The following is a 19988-nucleotide window of genomic DNA, read 5'->3' as shown; positions in this document are numbered from 1 at the left end:
TATGTCTAGTGGAGTTTTTTGTATGGATGTTTGGTTTTTCAGTCATGACATATCACTGCTTTGTCATCGTATTGTCCGCTTTTACCTATCTAAATTGGTTAATTAACATAAATTCAAGATGGCAGCCCCAAGAGCAGTGAAATTTACAAGGAATGATAAGTCGCAATTTACAATTGAGGCCACAACAATGTTGCTTTCTTCGTTTATCTCGAACATTCCACCTTGTCAAACCAGTGACTGGTTCCCTAGTCGTAAACAAATTTTAATGAAGGCTGTGCCCAGAAAATCTGTCGTTCATATTCAGGGTTAATAACAATCTAGACTTGACAGATACCTGGAGAATACTCAGGCGGAGCTAACTATAGACAGGCAGCCAAAGTTTGGGATGTCTATCCACTGACTTCTACTTGTGTAGTGTTTATCGTATATGGTAATTACTATATTTTTTTAACAGAAATCACAAAACCACAATAAACCCGCAATGTTTTAAACATAAAATATACAGAAACTGGCCCATAAAATCAAGTTTAGCCACCACATAATTGTCTCCTAGTTTTCTTTACTTGCAAATTATCTTTTTGTATGCCTTTCGAAAGTCCTTATTCTGCCATCCATACACTAGAAAATTTAAACTTGTATTTAAAAGTCCAACACAAACGGATATGTGAATAAACCACTGCGGTAATGGCATTTCGTCGGATCTAAACAAACTAAGGACCGAACAAAGTGCCGATGGCAACCAACAAATTAAAAACATAGAAAATACAATAAAATAAAGTTTGACAGATTTTCGTGAATTATTTATAGTCAGTGAACTTTCACCCAAATTTATCACTTGAATACTTCTTCTTTGCTTTATTGTAACACACATTATGTAACCATAGCAATTTAAAGTAGTTACGGTTACGAGGAAAAACACTATTATTATTGCTAACCTTTGGCCTTTAGTAAGGACCAAGTAAGACGAACAGATTGTAGTTTCTGACCAATTGTTTTCAAAAAACAATACCACATTAATTGAGAGGCTCAGTACCCAAGTTGCACATATGACTAGAATTGCTTTCCTTTTCGTCATCCAGAGGTGATATTTGAATGGAAATTTGACGTTAGCGCATCTATCGATTGACACTATCGTCATCATCAATACAGATTCAGTTGTTAAAGCAAATGTCCACACATAGAATAATATACAAAGGTTCTCACTGTCGAACACAGGTCGTGAATATGGTATATGAAATAAAACAAATCCTAAACAAGAAAAGAACGAAAGTAGATCAGTAACAGTTAGACATGTTACATACATATTTGGTATTGTTCGTAACACGCTCGTTTTGTATATAGCTATTAAAGTTAGAGTATTTCCAAATAATATTGTTATGGCCACAACTATGAGTACTATTATAAATATTATTTGCCACGCATATATTTCCATGCTACAATACAGGAAAAACTTTCGTCAGAATACCCGAGGAGAAATAATAGCATACACTCTTATCCTAAGCTTGTCATAATGTGTTTTGAGAAACAGCAATAAGCCAGTTTCCCAACTACCGTACATCTAATAACATAGTATCCATTAGAAGGACAGTAAACACATCTGTATGGACGACAATTATGACGACAAATATACTGGAAAAAATCAATTTGTCTAATGTGCCATTAATTATATGAACTATTGAAATTCGCGACCAATAAAACCCTAAAAAGTTAAAACGTAATAGATTAAATGAAATGAAATGGGGTTTAACGTCCTACTTTTCTGCACCGACAGAGCTAATGCAGACGGGTATGCGCCATACAGTGTGCTATGAGGGAAATTGTGCCCCAACGGCGGCACTACGGCCCACTTTTATTTTAATTTCAAACTGTTATGGGCCAAGGGTTCTTTTATTTCATTATAATGAGAAATGTAATGTCTTAACATTATCTAAAATACAGATGTGACGTCATCCTTTGATGTTGGCGTACCTTTATTTCATATAATGGTAGTCCGGGAGCTAGGTGGGTTTTGTTCAACATGGAAGGTGCGGAAGATTTGGCATGCTAGTGGTGTATGGCAGGGTTAGGAGACCCCAGAAACCCAATTCTTAAGTTGCGCCAGTGGTGGGTGTGGTAGGAGGAGCCACCCATAGTACCCCCCAAAATGGGTTTATTCAACATGGAAGGTGCAAGTTCCACTTCAGTGGCATTTGATAGAGGAATGTGCCCTGAATTAGGAAATATAACTTAAGAATGGGATTTTTGGTGGAAGGGCCACTTAAGAAGAGATCAAAGGTCACTAATTAGCAATTTTTCGATTTTACTGAAAACGATTTTTCCATTATCTCGTGATCTATTCCAAGTATATCGCACAAAACTACATGGACATTTTTGATAGTGCTAGGAGCAAAATATGAGACATAAAATAAATGAAGTTTTAGCTAAAAGTATGACATAATCTCAAAAATAACGAAAATATCACTCGAACCCCATCGGTAATTAAAATGTTAATCAACATGAAAGGTGCGAGTGAGAAACCAAGCCTAAATTGTACGGAATGATATCAGAAATTATTATCATCAACTTAAGAATGAAATTTCTGGTGGTCAGTGTACTTAAGAAGAGAATAATGCTGGTCTGCACCGAATGACCCCTAATTAGAAATTTAATTAACGTGAAAGGTGCGACATCGGAACAAGGTGTAAAATGTAGGGACTGATCATAGGATTCACAACCATTAACTTAAGAATGAATATTTAGGTGGTAAATGAACTTAAGAACAGCAGATGCGACCAATAACCTTAAAAAATCAGTGACAAGCGGTGGAATATGCCCACAATGCTATGTTTCCTCTTGATCTCTGATAGTAACACTGATACATTAATTACCGCCCACTTCCTTCATACTAAGAGTCATTTAAAACATAGATCTATATGTCATGTTAAGACAACTGTCTTCATCAGATGGTAGTATGATTCCTCCCTGCGAATCAAAAGTGTCACTACAGATGACAAGGGCATCTTTGTCGCAATGATGTCGGGAAGCGCTGATAAATCAGGAATTACCCAGCACCCATCGCCAGAAGATAGTTGAGAGAAGGACAGAATGAATTCATGCCCTTTAATGGTCCTGAACTCCGAGAGTCATTGGTTGAAGAGGACATTGAGCAATCTGATCAGGATACCTCTGATGACGACTTTGACACTGCTGCCTCTGATGAAGACAGTTGCCTTAACATGACATATAGATCTATGTTTTAAATGACTTGTGAAGACGACGTATAAATAAAATTTTTGGACACAAATGTCTAGATAGTTCCATTGTTCGTTGTTTTGCACTAACAGATTAATTCTGGTTAATATATGTAGAATTTCCCCAAAAAGGGGGAGGGTGGCTCCTCAATGTCTTCCTCAACCAATGACTCCCATAGTTCAGGACCTTTAAACCATACTGTCTTTCCTTAAACTCCCAACCATCTTCTGGCGATGGGTGCTGGTTAATTCCTGATTTATCAGCGTTTCCCTATATCTTTGCGACCAAAAATGCCCTTGTCATCTGTAGTGACACTTTTGATTCGCAATGTCTTCCTCAACCAATGACTCCCATAGTTCAGGACCATTAAACCATACTGTCTTTCCTTAAACTCCCAACCATCTTCTGGTGATGGGTGCTGGTTAATTCCTGATTTATCAGCGTTTCCCTATATCTTTGCGACCAAAAATGCCCTTGTCATCTGTAGTGACACTTTTGATTCGCAGGGAGGAATCATACTATCATTGATGCCCTTTTCAGTTTCTCCAGAAGAGTTTTACATCTTGCCTAAGACCCATTACGTCTTCTCAAACACGGTGTAGCGATGCCTGTTGAGTGAGGAGATTGCTTGTCGCTTAGCCCCATACATCTGCACGGTGAATGATATCGCTACATCGTGTTTGAGAAGACGCAATGGGCCAAAGGCAAAATGTAAAAATCTTCTGGGGAAACTAAAGGGCATCGATGATAGCAGGAGTCCTCCTTGCGAATCAGAAGTGTCACTACAAATCAAAAGGGGCATCTTTTGTCGCAAAAATGTCGGGAAGCGCTGATAAATCAGGAATTACCCAGCACCCATCGCCAGAAGATAGTTGAGAGAAGGACAGAATGAAATCATGCGTTTTAATGATCCTGAACTCCGGGAGTCACTGGTTGAAGAGGACATTGAGCAATCTGATCAGGATACCTCTGATGATGACTTTGACACTGCTGCCTTAACATGACATATAGATCTATGTTTTAAATGACTCTTAGTATGAAGGAAGTGGGCGGTAATTAATGTATCAGTGTTACTATCAGAGATCAAGAGGAAACATAGCATTGTGGGCATATTCCACCGCTTGTCACTGATTTTTTTAAAGGTTATTGGTCACATCTGCTGTTCTTAAGTTCATTTACCACCTAAATATTCATTCTTAAGTTAGTGGTTGTGAATCCTATGATCAGTCCCTACATTTTACACCTTGTTCCAATGTCGCACCTTTCATGTTAATTAAATTTCTAATTAGGGGTCATTCGGTGCAGACCAGCATTATTCTCTTCTTAAGTACACTGACCACCAGAAATTTCATTCTTAAGTTGATGATAATGATTTCTGATATCATTCCGTACAATTTAGGCTTGGTTTCTCACTCGCACCTTTCATGTTGATTAACATTTTAATTACCGATGGGGTTCGAGTGATATTTTCGTTATTTTTGAGATTATGTCATACTTTTAGCTAAAACTTCATTTATTTTATGTCTCATATTTTTGCTCCTAGCACTATCAAAAATGTCCATGTAGTTTTGTGCAATATACTTGGAATAGATCACGAGATAATGGAAAAATCATTTTCAGTAAAATCGAAAAATTGCTAATTAGTGACCTTTGACCTCTTCTTAAGTGGCCTTTCCACCAAAAATCCCATTCTTAAGTTATATTTCCTAATTCAGGGCACATTCCTCTATCAAATGCCATTGAAGTGGAATTTGCACCTTCCATGTTGAATAAACCCATTTTGGGGGGTACTATCGGTGGCTCCTCCTGCCACACCCACCACTGGCGCAACTTAAGAATTGGGTTTCTGGGGTTTCCTAACACAGTCATACACCACTAACATGCCAAACCTTCCGCACCTTCCATGTTGAACAAAACCCACCTAGCTCCCGGACAATGTGCAAAACGTATATTATTTATACTAGTTGAAATATTAGACCCGCGTGACGTATTTCATTGAAATGCACGTGCTGGATAATGTCTGTATTTTAAGCTGTTTAATGGTCTCGTGCAAGACATTGCGTAATATATAGATATAGCCCTCGTACTAACGCACTCGCGGGCAATATCAATATATTACTTAATCACACTCACCATTAAACTCTTAATATACAATCCATTATTAATCAAAACGTCTATCAAAACAGTGCATTACTTTTAGAAACTGCCCGTTACTGCACGAGGCCGCCATGTTGACAGTGTTGTATTTATATACACTGTATTACACAATCATTAACTTGTTCGAGACCTTTTAATGGTGCTCGGGCCAAGTAATCGAAAGCGATATAAACAGCTTAAAATGCAGATTCTATAGCGCATATGAATTCAATGAAATCATCATGTAGTATAAATGCTGTACGATTTGCATGGTATCTAAGATTAGATCACTATCAGATAACTGACAGGGTATTTTCATATTAAATGCAGAATAGGACGTTAAACCCCATTTCATTTTATATTAAGTTCCATGGCTTTTCTTAAATCCAAACTATGTGTGACACTATCCTGTGTCGCGGTACCAAAAGATAGGTTGCCAGGCAACGAAACAAACGCCCACAGCAGATTATAATTTTGTCCGTTAAGGGTTCACAAGGTTCTACAAACTGTAACAAGGGCCTCAACTCTGGAAGTAGTCTACAGAAATTGTTTTGGCAGGCTTTTTCGTTTTACTAATTTAAATAATGTATATTAATTTCATACAGATCGGATGATCACTTTTGTCATTCAAACGTTCACAAGGTTCACAAAGTAAAACAAGGGCCATAACTCTAGAAATTATTGACGGAAATTGCTGAAATTCAATAGACCTCTGTTTCACAAATTTAAATGATGCATATAAATTTCATACATATCGGATGATAACTTTCATCAATCGAGCATTAACAAGGTTGAACAAAGTGAAACAAGGGCCATAACTCTAGAAGTAATTATTGTAAATTGCTGAAATTCAATAGGCTTCGTGGTTTCACTAATTTCAATAATGCATATAAATTTCACAAAGATCGGATGATAACTTTCGGCTTTAGAACGTTCACAAAGTTAAATAAAGTGAAACGACCCATAATTCTAGACGTAATAAACGGAAATTGCTGAAATTCAATAGGATTGTTCTTTTTACTAACTTAAATGGCACATGTAAATTTCATACAGATCGGCAGATACCTTTAGAGGTTAGAGCGTTCACAAAGTGCAACAAAGTGAAACAAGGGCCATAACTCTAAAAGTAATAAACGAAAATTACTGAAACTCAATAGGATTCTTCTCTTTACTAATTTAAATGACGCGTGTAAATTTCATACAGATCGGCAGATAACTTTTGATGTTAGAGCATTCCCAAAGTGCAACAGAGTGAAACAAGGGCCATAACTCTAGACGTAATAAACGGAAATTATCGAAACTCAATAGGCTTCTTCGTTTCACTAATTTAAACAATTTAAATAATGCATATAGATTTCCGAAAGATCGGATGATAACTTTTGGTGTTAGAGCGTTCACAAGGTTCAATAAAGTGAAACAAGGGTCATAACTCTAGACGTAATAAACGGAAATAGCTTAAATTCAATAGACTTCTTCGTTTCACTAATTTAAATAATGCATATACATTTCACAAAGATCGGATGATAACTTTTGGCGTAATAGCGTTCACAAGGTTCAGCAAAGTGAAACAAGGGCCATAACTCTAGACGCAATGAACAAAACATATTGAAATTAAATAGGGTTCTTCATCTGACTAATGTAAACAACCAGATATTAACTTTTGGACGATGGACGCACGGGCGTAAAACAAAAAGTTCGATGTGACTATCGAATCAGGAACTTCCTGAAAAGGGCCCGTGATACCAGGGTAACACTATCGTCTAAGACTTTCTTTGACTTCACGTTGTGGGATCGATTATTTCAATCATCAATCAACTGACTCTGGAACACTGTTTATGTTGTTACTAAGTTTATATAACAATATAACAAATACAGAAAACTACAAATGTTAAATACAGGAAACTACAATATCTATGGTAGTACTTTAGGGGTTATTAAAATATCCACGGTCTGAGTTTAATATCCTTTATAACTCAGACATAACCACTTAAACACCACATATTTTCTCTACACCAGCGTCTTAGCCAAGGCGGCTGTGAATATGATGTTTCCCTAGGAACTCCCGAATGATGTCTTCTCTACAGTCTGAACATGTCTGAGAGTAAATCAACCCCACTCTCTCCTATATAGAAAGTATCATGCGTCAGCCATAGTGCGGGACAATTATCATATTTGGGTTAGTGTTTTGTATGGACAACCATATACGTCAACACTATTCTAGTTAATTGTACTAATCTGTGCACGAGATGACTGTACGATAGTACCCTACTTCCAGCAATGGATACTGACATAACTGTCGGTAGGTATGTCTAAGATAGTAGTAGAATAATGCAAGCTACTTCACTGGCCTAGTTTTCGTCACACATCATGTAGGTAACGAATTTCTACATTAAATAGAACACCTTTCATAGAACTAAAATAACCCCTATAGTATTACAACACGCCCCTTTGCAATGCGTTGAATAAGCACTGTTGCTTAATTAACGCCTATTATGTCACATGTAACAAATACATGTACAATACAATATCAATACTTAAAAGTTCCAAATATGTCCATTAAAATTTCAAGTCCTGGTTCTAAAATATACACAATAAAAAAACAAAAAAACAACACTGTTTCAATGTCAATAATTTCACTGTTTCTAACACTATTTCAGGTCCTGTTCAGAATTGTTCTGTTTCTTGCACTGTAAATCTTATGATCCGTTAAGTTAACACTTCTGCAAACTCCGCTCCAGAACCATATCTTCTTGCATACTGGAACTCACCCAACTGGTTCGTCGTTGCTGGGCGTTAACACAAAGTACATTACTTCCCGTAACCAACCAGTGTACTTACTGAATTAGACCACTAATAATTCAATTACATTACTCTTAATTGATAACATTTATTTTAATATTAATTGGATAAGATTATAATTTATCTTAATCATATAATACCATTATGATTGTTTTCATTCGTTTCTACTGTTATACAAAACTCTCCTCAGCCAACATGCAAAATTATTTTTGGATGCATTAGAATTGTAAGGAAGATTAAATTCTCTGGCTGCTTTACTATACTTTTAGAAAATAAAAAAAGTATTTGTGATACGTTTCGGTAATCAATACCTTCTACGGTGAATAAATCCCACATCCCCACTCAGTCATAAACTTGCATGTTGTAGAGCATTTCCGACAGTCTATTTTTTCAAAATTTTCTTGGCGAGGTCCCCAATGGACTCGCTACTTTGGCGCTCACAAGGGGAATTCGTTGAGGTTCGCAAGTCCGTTCGTTTGACATTTTGTTCTCTAGTCGGATAAACTAGTGATCAGGCGACGAACGGTATCTGGGCAGATCTATTTATCTCGACGCTCGGTGCCTGACAGAATACTGTAAGATAGCATTTCCAGCAGTCTATTTTTCAAAGTTTTCTGAGGGAGGACTCCCTACTTTGACGCTCGTGAGTGGGCTTCGTCGTGATTCGCAAGTCCGTTCGTTTGACATTTTACCTCATCGATCAATGCCTGAAATACTGCCAGGCTGCATTTCCGGCAACCTTTTTTTCAAAATTTTCTGGGGGAGGCCCCCTACCCCTAGTTGAAGCTCGTGCCTTTGCCCCCTTAACCTTGGACTTTGCCCCACCTTTGCCCCATCCAATCACCGACGGCTGGCGCCGCCACTGCACACAGATGCAAAATAAATCAATAGTTACCAGGAAAGTAAATTATTTGTACCATTAAAGATTATTGTTTGATTTGTCTGTCATCCTTAAACGACCTTTTACTCATATTAATGAGGAATTCCGTTGATTAAAAATGTGACCTTATCTTTTCCTTTTCATGAGCGGGTGAACTCTGTCGTCTTTTCCTTCCGGTGTATTCCACTTTTGCCGAATATCTTCTAAACGCGATATACCAGAGTAATGCTCCTTTTCCGTAAACCTTGTGAATGCGACAGTGCCTATAGTTTTTAACAGATCGTTTTCAAATTTGGTGGGAAGTATTGAGGTGATAGAGAATGACCCCTCCCCCCGTTTGCCGTAAACCTTGAGAAAAGCGATATAGGCTACCGTTTAAGATTGATTCTTTTGTAGAGATTATTGTAAAATTTGGCATGAACCATTAGCGAAATCCTTGTGAGCGCGATACAGGCTACATATGTAACGATACATTTTCAAATTAGGCTGTATAAGCAGTCATGAGAGGAGGAACCTTGTCGGTGTTCGGCTTTCAACTACTTTACCTTCCGAAGTTACTCCCGCCGAAAACCTTATGAGCGAGATATAAGCTACGGAGGTTTACAGATGGGCTTGTGAACGCGATATAAGCTGCCGTTTTTAAAAGATTCTTTTCAAATTTGGTGTGAAGCATCGTGGTCATATGGGAACGAACGCTATCGATATTCAATGTTTATTTAAAACTTGAAGGCAAGCAATGGGGTCATGACGAACCCTCTTGATTTTCAGCGTTCGGCGAGTTTTCTGACGGAGGTATCTCCCTTTTCTGAAAACATTGTGAGCCTGATAGAGGCTATAGTTTTTAACGGATTTCTTTCAAATTTGGTAGAAAGCAGTGGAGTCACGGGAGGATGAACCCTATATATATTAAGTGTTCTGCGACTTTCCATTCCGGACTCATTCTCCCTTGTGAACACGACAGAGGCTATAGTTTGTAACCGAAAGCAGAATAATGTGAAAGAAAAATATATTCCCTAAAAAGGGTGGGCACAAAATAATAAAGTCACTGAAAATAAATAGTATACATACAACCCTACTTTATTAATATCACAAGGGTGCAATGCACCATCTCCAATCATCCAGTGGGCGTTGATATATGTGCAAAATAATTTTAAAATTCTAACATTACAATTTCATCGATAAAGCCCATTGTAACGTCATTGACTGTAAACTATGAGATATGTTTTGACCCCATGCAAAAGAGAGGCGTGGTTTTTTTTCATAAGTTCATAAAAAATATTGCTACATTAAGTTTCTAATGCAGTATCTAAAAGAACCGATTTGAAGCATGGGTTCAAAGGATACAGTCCGTAATTACAGTGCAGAATTAACGTGTCTCACCATTTAACTTTATTATATGACCAATCTCTACCATCACCCTATTTCGATCCCCTTCATGGACCTGTTCACATGGAATATCGGAACGTAAAGTTACTACACGTACTGTCTGTAGAGTAGAGTAAATTGTTCTATTTACGCGTACTTCCCGGATTATGTGGTCCCAGGTATTGTAAGGTTATATGTGTACAGTAAATTCCTTAGTGTGATATTTTATAGAGCTCCGTAGCTGATGCTTTAGCGGTAATATAGCAGTACAGAAATCCTATCACCACAAAAGATCGTGGAAGGCAGATTATCGATCGTTTGATCCTTACATTATGTTTTAAATGACTTATCTAGGCTGTAAATTTTTGTCGAATTTTAAAAGTATTTAACAACTTTGAAACTAATCCATTAAATAGCCAATGTTCCGATGCCTAGATTTGAAATGTCACCCCCACATACTGTTTCCAAAATAATTTGAAATTACCAAAGTGCCACACTCCTTACTGGATAATGCCTGTCTATCTGACTCAATTAAATTTTTCCCAAGACAAAATATCTTTGGCTCCTAAAACTTCTCTGATTTAGGTTGTGTTATAAGCCTTTATTAAGAAACAATAATAAATTTATGATATTAAAATTTAACTTCAAATATGCCTATAACATTTTTCAATAAACACATTTGAGATTATAAATTTATCTTTTTACAAATCATCATAAACCCAAATGAGTAAATACTTTGCATATGACATGTCTAGTATTAAAGGCCTTCTAATACCAAGAAATTGGCCATTTGAAACGAAGATTGGTGAGAGTGCTTTTCTCTCCATGACATTAAATATGAAGTGAGTTCAGATTTTCTTTTGTTATTTTTTAATTATTTGAAAATAGTATAATTTATACTTAAATCATATAGTAAAAAATAAAACAGTAACAAAGGGGTTTGAGTTATATTTTGTATTTTTGGGGGGTTCTAATTTTGTGCGTCATCTAATTGCGTAAACTGCCTTACAATAAAATAAATGTTGGGAACGTAGCTCTATTTCCCATGCTATGACAATAAAATTGAATGAGAATTGTTTTGGTGAATGTTGGTATGGTAAAAATATGTGACCAGGGACATTGGCAATTTTAACAATATTCCTGATATATCTATATGTCGCAATAGATCGAACAACGTAGCCATAATCAGTTTTTGATTATGTCGTGATTTTAAGTTAGGAGAGGATGACGGCTGTCCTAAGTTAAAATTGATTTTAGTTCAAATTGTCCCTAAAATAGTTTTGTGAAACGCCACTATGTTAACATAAAATTTTAACTTAAAATATTATTTTAGTGGATTTTATCTAAAATGCTTAAAATCGTTTTGAGAAACTCATCTTCTTAACTTAGTATGAAATTTTAGTTTAAGACGATTTTAAGGAGATTTAAGTTTTTATGAAACATGGCCCAGGATAGTGGCTACAGTGTTTGTAACTGAGATTTGAACCGAAAGCAAAATAATGTGAAAGAAGAAAACATTCTCTAAAAAAGGTGGGCAAGAAATAATACTTTCGCTGAAAATAATTAGTATACTGACAACCTTACTTTATTAATACCACAAGGGTGCAATGCACCATCCCCGATCATCCAGTGGGCGTTGATAAATATGCAAATTAATTTTGAAATTCTAACAGTACAATCTTCACCGATAAAGCCCATTGTAACGTCACTGGCTGTAATCTATGGAACATGTTGAGGTTCTTAAATTTTCAAATGACCATACCCACATGATTTTACCCTGTGATAAGGCGAGGCGTGGTTTTTTTTTTCAAATATTCATACTTTTAAGTTTTATTTTCTTGGATGGCGATGTCTATTTGTAAATATTTCTTTTAATTTTATAAAGATAATCCCTCATGTTTTATTAGGTAATCTGCTGCAGTATCTAAAAGAACTGCTTTGAAGCTTGAGTTCAAAGAATACAGTCCATAATTACAGTGCAGAAATGTGTCTCGCTATTTAACTTTATTATATGATCAATCTCTACCATCACCCTATTTCAATGCCCTTCATGGACCCGTTCACATGGAATATGTGTGCAGCTTTCCATAGTGAGATACTTTCTGGTGAGAGCTCCGTAACTGATGCTTTAGCGCTAATATATCGGCATTTTTAAACGGAAATCCTATTACCACAAAAGGTCGTGGACGGCAGATTATTGATCGGTTGATCCTTAAAATTATGTTTTAAAAGTCATCTAAATGGGACAAAAATTGTTGCCTCTTGGGGGGCGAAGGTTGCATATTTTTCCTAAACTGGAGGGGCCATAACCCAAGACGTTAGGGTCCGATGCGCATCAAAGTCGAACTTATCCCTTATCTTCTGATCCTTTAAATTATTTGTAGTTTCATCTAAATCGGACAAAAATAGTGCCGAACTCATCTGCGATTTTTGAGTGATATACAAATTTTAACGTTAATCGAAATCAAATAAAATTTGTAGGTTATTTTCGTACAATCTGAAATAATCCAGGACTTTACTTGTCAAAATGGTAGCATTCGAGTTCATCGGGATAGAAAAATAATAAAAACGGATGTACAGAGGCCAGGGGCGGCATAGTACGTTTACGCGAACATGTTGGCGTAATAAAATCTCTCAGGAACCCCAGTCTTCACTAGAAAGTTGGCAGGGCGATCTCAAGTTCCGTCAAGCGACGGATGTGGCGTTAATATACCTCCAAATTATTTCTGAGAATATTTACGAAATAGAAATAGACTGATTTTGAGATAATTTATTTTCATACAACTATAACGGTAGTCTTCACAACTTAAACGAATATTGCTAATCGTTAAAGGCTTAATACCACTCTTGTTGTAACTGAATAATATGTCCCAATCTTTATTCTGGTCAACAAATTGTACTATTTTACAATATTCCAATTAATTGATGATATAAATTTCATCTTAACACACCTTATTTAAAAATTGGAAAAATTCAACTAAATGATTTGAAAAGCCTGACGTAAAGCTTTTCAAATGTGACTTGGATTTCAAAATATTTTTGAACCCTCTGGACAAGTAAAATAGGATTTAATGGATAATTTACACAACAGGTAGGACACTAACACATCTAGTACTTAGAATAAGGCTATTTTTTTATTTTTTGGAGCTGTCAAGCCAGCAAGAGTGTTATTGTCCCTTTAAGGCGTGATTTCAAAAGTATATTGTTACATATATATTGAAAAGTAAAAATGTATTATTATTACATAGGCGCACGGACCGATTTTCCTTGGCGCGTGGGGGTCTGTATTTGCCCGAAAAATGAACCTACATAACTTTATCAGTTAGCGCCCGATCAACCATCAGTTAAATTCGCTAAGATATAAAACGTTTACATCAACTGATCTCATAGTGTATTATTCATCATCACAACATCTAATGAATAAGTATCGTATATTATATACACACCATTTTTAGTGAAATTAAACATGTAATGCCACAACGATCTGAATCGAAATTGGTCTATATACAAAATAGTAATTTGGTCGTGTCGAGGGATTTTTGTTGAGCTGCAGAATCAAATTCACAAAAAAACCGTAGTAAAATCTCGAAAAATAACAGCAAGTAGCGCCTAGCGGTGCGAATTTCCTGGAACTACAGCTTGCGTTTGAGAACTAGACACTCTTGATTAAAAATCAGAATTTTCGAAAAGTCGGCTGGTAATTGCATCACCCTACACAATGGCCAGTAAAAGTCCCGGGATTTCGGAAAATTCATTTTGTGGGATAAATTTTTTTTTATATTTTTCCTTTTATATCCACTAAAGTTTTATATTTTTCGTCATTTTGTTTTCTTGAATTTAAACGTGTGGTTTAATATAGAAACTATAAAGGGTTGCGCCTAAAACAGAAGCATTTCACCTTACTTAGATATGAAATCATCAATGCCAACATCTTGTCAACGGTTTTCAGCATCAAAGAAGTCCAAGTCAAATACAGCTGGCAGGTGCAACAGAATAAGAACACATTCTATAGTCTATTGTTCAATATCTTTATGAACTCGTGTAAACGCGGTTTCCGTACTTGCATTACTGTAGAGGATTTCGAACAAAATTTACTTGTGTATATAGCGATTAGCCCACGTAAAAATAAGTATTTGTAACCAGTTACCCTGCCACAGAAGTACCGTCTTCTAGTTTTCTTTGCTTGTAAAGTATCTTCTTGTATGCCTTTCGAAAATCCTTATTCTGCCATCCATAAATCAAAAAATTTAAACTTGTATTTAATAGTCCAGCAAAAACTGATAAGCGAAGGTACCACTGCGGTAGTGGCTTGTCTTCTGATCGAAACAAACTAAGAATCACACAAAGTGCCGAAGGCGACCAACAAATCAAGAACATGGAAAATACAATAAAATAAAGTTTGACAGATTTTCTTGAATTATTTATAGTCGATGAATTTGCACCCAAATTTTTCCCTTGGACTTGGATAATTCGTCTTTGCTTCATTGTAACACGGACTATGTAGCCATGGCAACTTAACGTAGTTGCAGTTACAAGGGAAAAGGCTATTATCATTGCTAACATTTGACCTGTAGTAAGGATGTGGTAAGAAGAACAATCTATATTCTTTGACCAGTTATTTTCAAAAAATAATGTCACATTGATTGAGAAGCTCAGTACCCAAGTTACGCATATGATGAAGGCCGCTTTCTTTTTTGTCATCCAGAGGTGATATTTGAATGGAAATCTGACGTTAGCGCATCTGTCGATAGCCACGGTTGTCATCATCAAAATAGATTCAGATGTTAGAAAAAATGTCCACACATAGAAAAACATACAAACGTTCTCGTTGTTGAACATTGGTCGTGTATAAGGAATATTCAATAAAATAAATCCCAAGCATGTAATAAATGAAAGTAGATCAGTTACAGTTAAAGACGCTACATACATATTTGGTATAGTTTGTAACACCGTTGTTTTGTATATAGCTATCAAAGTTAGAGTATTTCCAAATAATATTGTTATGGCTAGAAATACAACTAATATTATAAGAATTACTTGCCACACATATATATCCATGATCCTAATTGGCATGAAACTTCATCAGGATATTTGAGGAAAACTAAATTTTACGAGAAAGAGTAGCATGCACTCCTATCCTAAACTGGCCATAATCGGTTGTGATAACAGACACTTCCTGGTATACCCAAAGAATCCTTCAAAAGAAGGTTTTAATGTTCTGAGTCATAACAAAGAACCCATTAGACGTACAATAAACACACGGATGGGCTATAATATAAGTAAGAATATATTCAATCTTCTAATGTAGTAGTAAAGAAGGAAACTATTTAAAACTTAATACAAAAACTAAAAGATAAAATTGATGAAGGTAAACATGTTTCTCTAATTACGACTTTAAGCGCGTTAAAAAGGGTCAGAGTCAAATAAGCTTTCGAAAAAAATTGATTTTAACAATAGAAAAACTTCAGTAGCATATATACAGAAATTCGAGATTATCTAAAGGATATAATTTTTATGTTGAATTTCTTCTTTTTGGCTTCAGGAAGAAATCGATTAAAAGAAATATTTTTATATGGAGGAAGGCTGAGTTATATGCTCGTTAAAGCATTTTCTGTTTGGCGGAGGCGTTCGGAAGAAATACTGTTGAGTGTCTTTACGCTACTCTTCGCAATTCCAAATAGCTTTTCACTTGGCGCGATCACGGCAACAATTTTATTTTCAAAAAAGTAGCCATATATGAAATTAATCTTGGGTTATCGGACCGTGACTCTTTAGATAGTTTATAACCAGCGGCTGCCAGACAGGATACGCCTACATTTTGCAAGAGATGGATAGAAAACAAGCTAAAAATTAAAACGAATTTTTGTACATAAACCAGAAAGTTATGATCTGTAATGTGCAAATATCAAAAGGGACCGAGGTTTTTGGAATATTAAGATATGTTTTAAGTTTCATCAAAATCGGATAAAAATTCCACAACCTTTGTACTGCGTACAAAGAGCGGCCATTTTGTCGGGCAGTTTCAATTCGATTTTTTCCCGAAATTCGAATTCAACCTTCATTATGGTGGAATGGTGATATATCTAAACGGTTTTTTAAAACCGGAAAAAAATTTTATGACCTCTAGAGAATCTACAAGCTAAAAATTCGATTTTTCGACCAATCAGGGGCCATAATCCAGCGAGTTACGTTTGGATATATGTGATTATCAAAAGGATCCAAGATCTTTATGATAGAAACATATATTTAAAGTTGCATCCAAATCGGATAAAAACTATGGCCTCTAGAGGGTTCCACAACCTTGATATACGATATTTTTAAACTATTTGCCTACAAGGGGCGGCCATTATGTCCGTCAGTTTTTGTCCAATTTTCACGAAATTCAAACTCAATCATCATTAGTGTATAACTGTGATATATTCACACGGTTTTTTGAAATCGGATACAAATTGTGACCTCTATAGAGACCACAAGCTCAAAACGCGATTTTTCGTACAATCAGGGGCCATAATTCAGGAAGTTACGATTCGATATGCGCGAATATCGAAAGGAAACAAGATATTTGCGTTATAAACACGAATTTCAATTATCATCAAAACCATCATTAGTGTGTAAAGGTGATATATTAAAACGCTTTTTTAAATCGGATAAAAATTATGACCTCTAGAGTGCCCACAAGCTAAAATCGTGATTTTTGGTAAATCAGGAGCCATAATCCATGAAGTTATGGTCCGATGCATGCCAATATCGAAAGGAATCGAGATCTTTGGGAGATAGACCTATATTTCAAGTTTCGTCAAAATCGGATAAAAATTGTGACTTGTAGAGTGTCCACAAACAAATTGTGGACGGACGTTCGGACTGACAGGGGCGACGACAATATACGTCCACATGAAAATGTGGGCGTATAAAAATATATCTGTTTTCTTGTATGGTAAGGCTCTTGTAGATATTCCTATTAGTTTTAAAAAGATAATCCCTCGAGGTTTAATAGGCAATCTACTGCAGTATCTAGAAGTACTACTTTCTGTTGTCTATTTGAAAGATAACTGCCAAACCAATCTCGCAAGTCTCGCCTGATTCCAGCGCCACCCAGCTTCCAACATAGCCCAGCGTGCCAGACACTTTCAAAGGCCTTGCTGATGTTACAGAAGACAATTCGGGGGTGTGAACGGTTATCAATGGCTTGACAAACGTGTGTTATAAGAAATCCGCTTTGAAACGTTGCTGGTATCTGACAATCCCACAAGAAGTTAAAGACATACTTAGAGATTACCTTTTCAAATACTATAATTATAATGCCTAACAATCAGACAGGTCTGTAGTTTTCACATTCAATAGGAGATCCTTTCTTAAATATGACCGTGACGTTGTCAAATTTCCAAATTTGGGGAACTTTTTTTTGTTTCTAGAGAGAGTTTGAATAAAGTACAAAGTGGAGAGAAAATTTCAGTGGAAATGGATTTAAGTAATTTTGCACTGATATCATCGGGACCGGATGCTTTTGATATATTCAAACTGTTGATGAACATGTACTTTTAATTTCTTGATGGGTTGGTACGATCTGCGTTGGTGAGTTCAGATTTTGTCTAATAGAGGGGAATGTGGTGTTAGTGTCGTTTAATTCGGATTGTTCATTGAAGAAATTGTTGGGTGCATTAGCCTTATATTCTGGTGTAAAAAGGGTGTCTTTGTTCACAACTAAGGGTGGCATATTTGCCTTGGTTGTCCCTTTGCCTTTCACAAATGAGTTAATAATTTTCCAAAAGGTGTTATTTCCAAAATGCTCCGAATCATTAATTTTGTTGTCAAGTTTTTTATTATAGTATTTAATTGTTGCAGTTCGGATAATATTAATTATTGGTTGCGGATAGATCTGAAATGTTGTCAATGGATGTCATGATTTGATTTCGTTGCTTTTTTGTGTATTCGATTTTTCTTTTTGCGTAATTCCCTAATTTCTCCATGGTTTATCGTTGGGCCGAATAGGTACAATTCAATTAGATATGTTGGTCATGGCAATTGATATTAACTCACCTGTGAAGTTCATAGAATCACGGTCAATGACTTTTCCATCTATCCGATCGTACCAATTTTTTCCTATGGTATCCCGTTTTAGTTTGTCGATGTCAATGTTATTATAGTCCCATACCGTTCTTTTAAAACATTGTGCCTTTGAAATTTTGAAAGATAAGTGTTCGAACTAATTGTTCGAAGTCAATTAAATTTATTGCATCATGTATTATCGAGTGTGTATTCCGTAACATGTTAATATTGAAAACTCCTACTATTAAGCATTTAGAAACATCGTCATTGTTAGCCAAGAGAAATAAGTCAAAGACTTGATTGTCAGTTTTACTATCGAAATTTGGAGGTCTTTGGTAAGAGCCAAGTAAGAATTTTTTATTAAAAGTATTCAACTCACGCCTAAATAATTCATAATTCATAATAGTTGTTCTCAAGGTCAGTACGACGTTTGAACGATATGACATTACGTACATCAACAACGACACCTCTCCCGCTGCTGTTAGTCCTATCTTTGCGTATTGGTGTATAGTAACTTGGAAATAAAAGGGTGTCATTTGGTATGTTTTGGCCAAGCCATGATTCAGTTACAGATATAATATCAAAGGAAGATAATACTGCGGCAATTAGGTCAAACTTTTACCTTAGACTACGGACACTGATGTGAACAACAGACAAGAGGCTGGAAGTGGAGGACTGATTAACGGGGCGACAGCCGTAACAGAGGGAGGGCGTAGCTAATGGACCTGGATCAGGTTCTATATTACCTGAATATAGAATTACCCTGATATTTTTTTTAAATTAAAAATATGACAGATAAATGAGAGGTTTAAGAATAGGAATATTGCTGTATTATTTTGTAAAAGTAGATGCACATTTCGGGTAGGGTGATATTTTAAATGATCGAGAGTTCTCTTAATATTGTTAAGTAGTTGTATATAGAACCAAGTATGGGAAAATCATAAGTTGTCATTTATCGAGTATCCGATCGAAATATATCGGGGCTCAGATGCTTTGGATAATATTAAAGTTATAATTGAAAATGTTCAGGCCACAGTTTTGTGTAAATTTTGCCATCAAGTATTTCAATAAATTAAAAAAATAAAGTCATTGTCGGTATATAGTAAATAATGGAAAGTACCTTTGTAGTACATAAATGTACGTAGACATTTGGATATACATTAGTGATATCCATACAGTAAATACATTATTTATAGTAATATACTAAGCAGCAAAAGAAACGTCAGATTGGTATGTTACTCTGAAAGACGCATTGCATAAAACTTGCCAAATGTTTTTATTGTATATTTGTGACCACATCTCCAACTTTACATGAGCTATAAGGCTCCTTCCCAAACACAGAACTGAACCCAGGAAATGTTCCCCAAAACGCAACCCGATTTCTGAGATTGTAATGTGTTCTCCACGATTTTCATGTAACTCGTAACGTCGTATCGAGACCAAAAGCAGCCAATGGATTGCACCAGGCTTTTCTGGGAGTGGGGTTCCAGTACCAATGGAGTTGAGCAATCATCTGGTCCACTCCATGTAC

At 35.9% G+C, this 19988-nt stretch overlaps 1 protein-coding gene across 1 annotated transcript; it reads right to left on the bottom strand.

The window, feature by feature from the left end:
* Positions 1-514: 514 nt before the first annotated feature.
* Positions 515-1568, bottom strand: LOC130010910 (melatonin receptor type 1B-B-like). The gene is made up of 2 exons (XM_056099123.1): positions 1552-1568; positions 515-1202 (listed from the first exon to the last, which is right to left on the bottom strand). The coding sequence occupies exons 1-2, from the start codon at positions 1566-1568 to the stop codon at positions 560-562; spliced, it is 660 nt and encodes a 219-aa protein (XP_055955098.1). The 3' UTR covers positions 515-559.
* Positions 1569-19988: the final 18420 nt, after the last annotated feature.

This window comes from Patella vulgata, chromosome 2 (genome assembly GCF_932274485.2).
Source record: "Patella vulgata chromosome 2, xgPatVulg1.2, whole genome shotgun sequence".
In the NCBI taxonomy this organism is placed as follows: domain Eukaryota; kingdom Metazoa; phylum Mollusca; class Gastropoda; family Patellidae; genus Patella; species Patella vulgata.
This window is presented reverse-complemented; position numbering and strand designations above follow the sequence as displayed.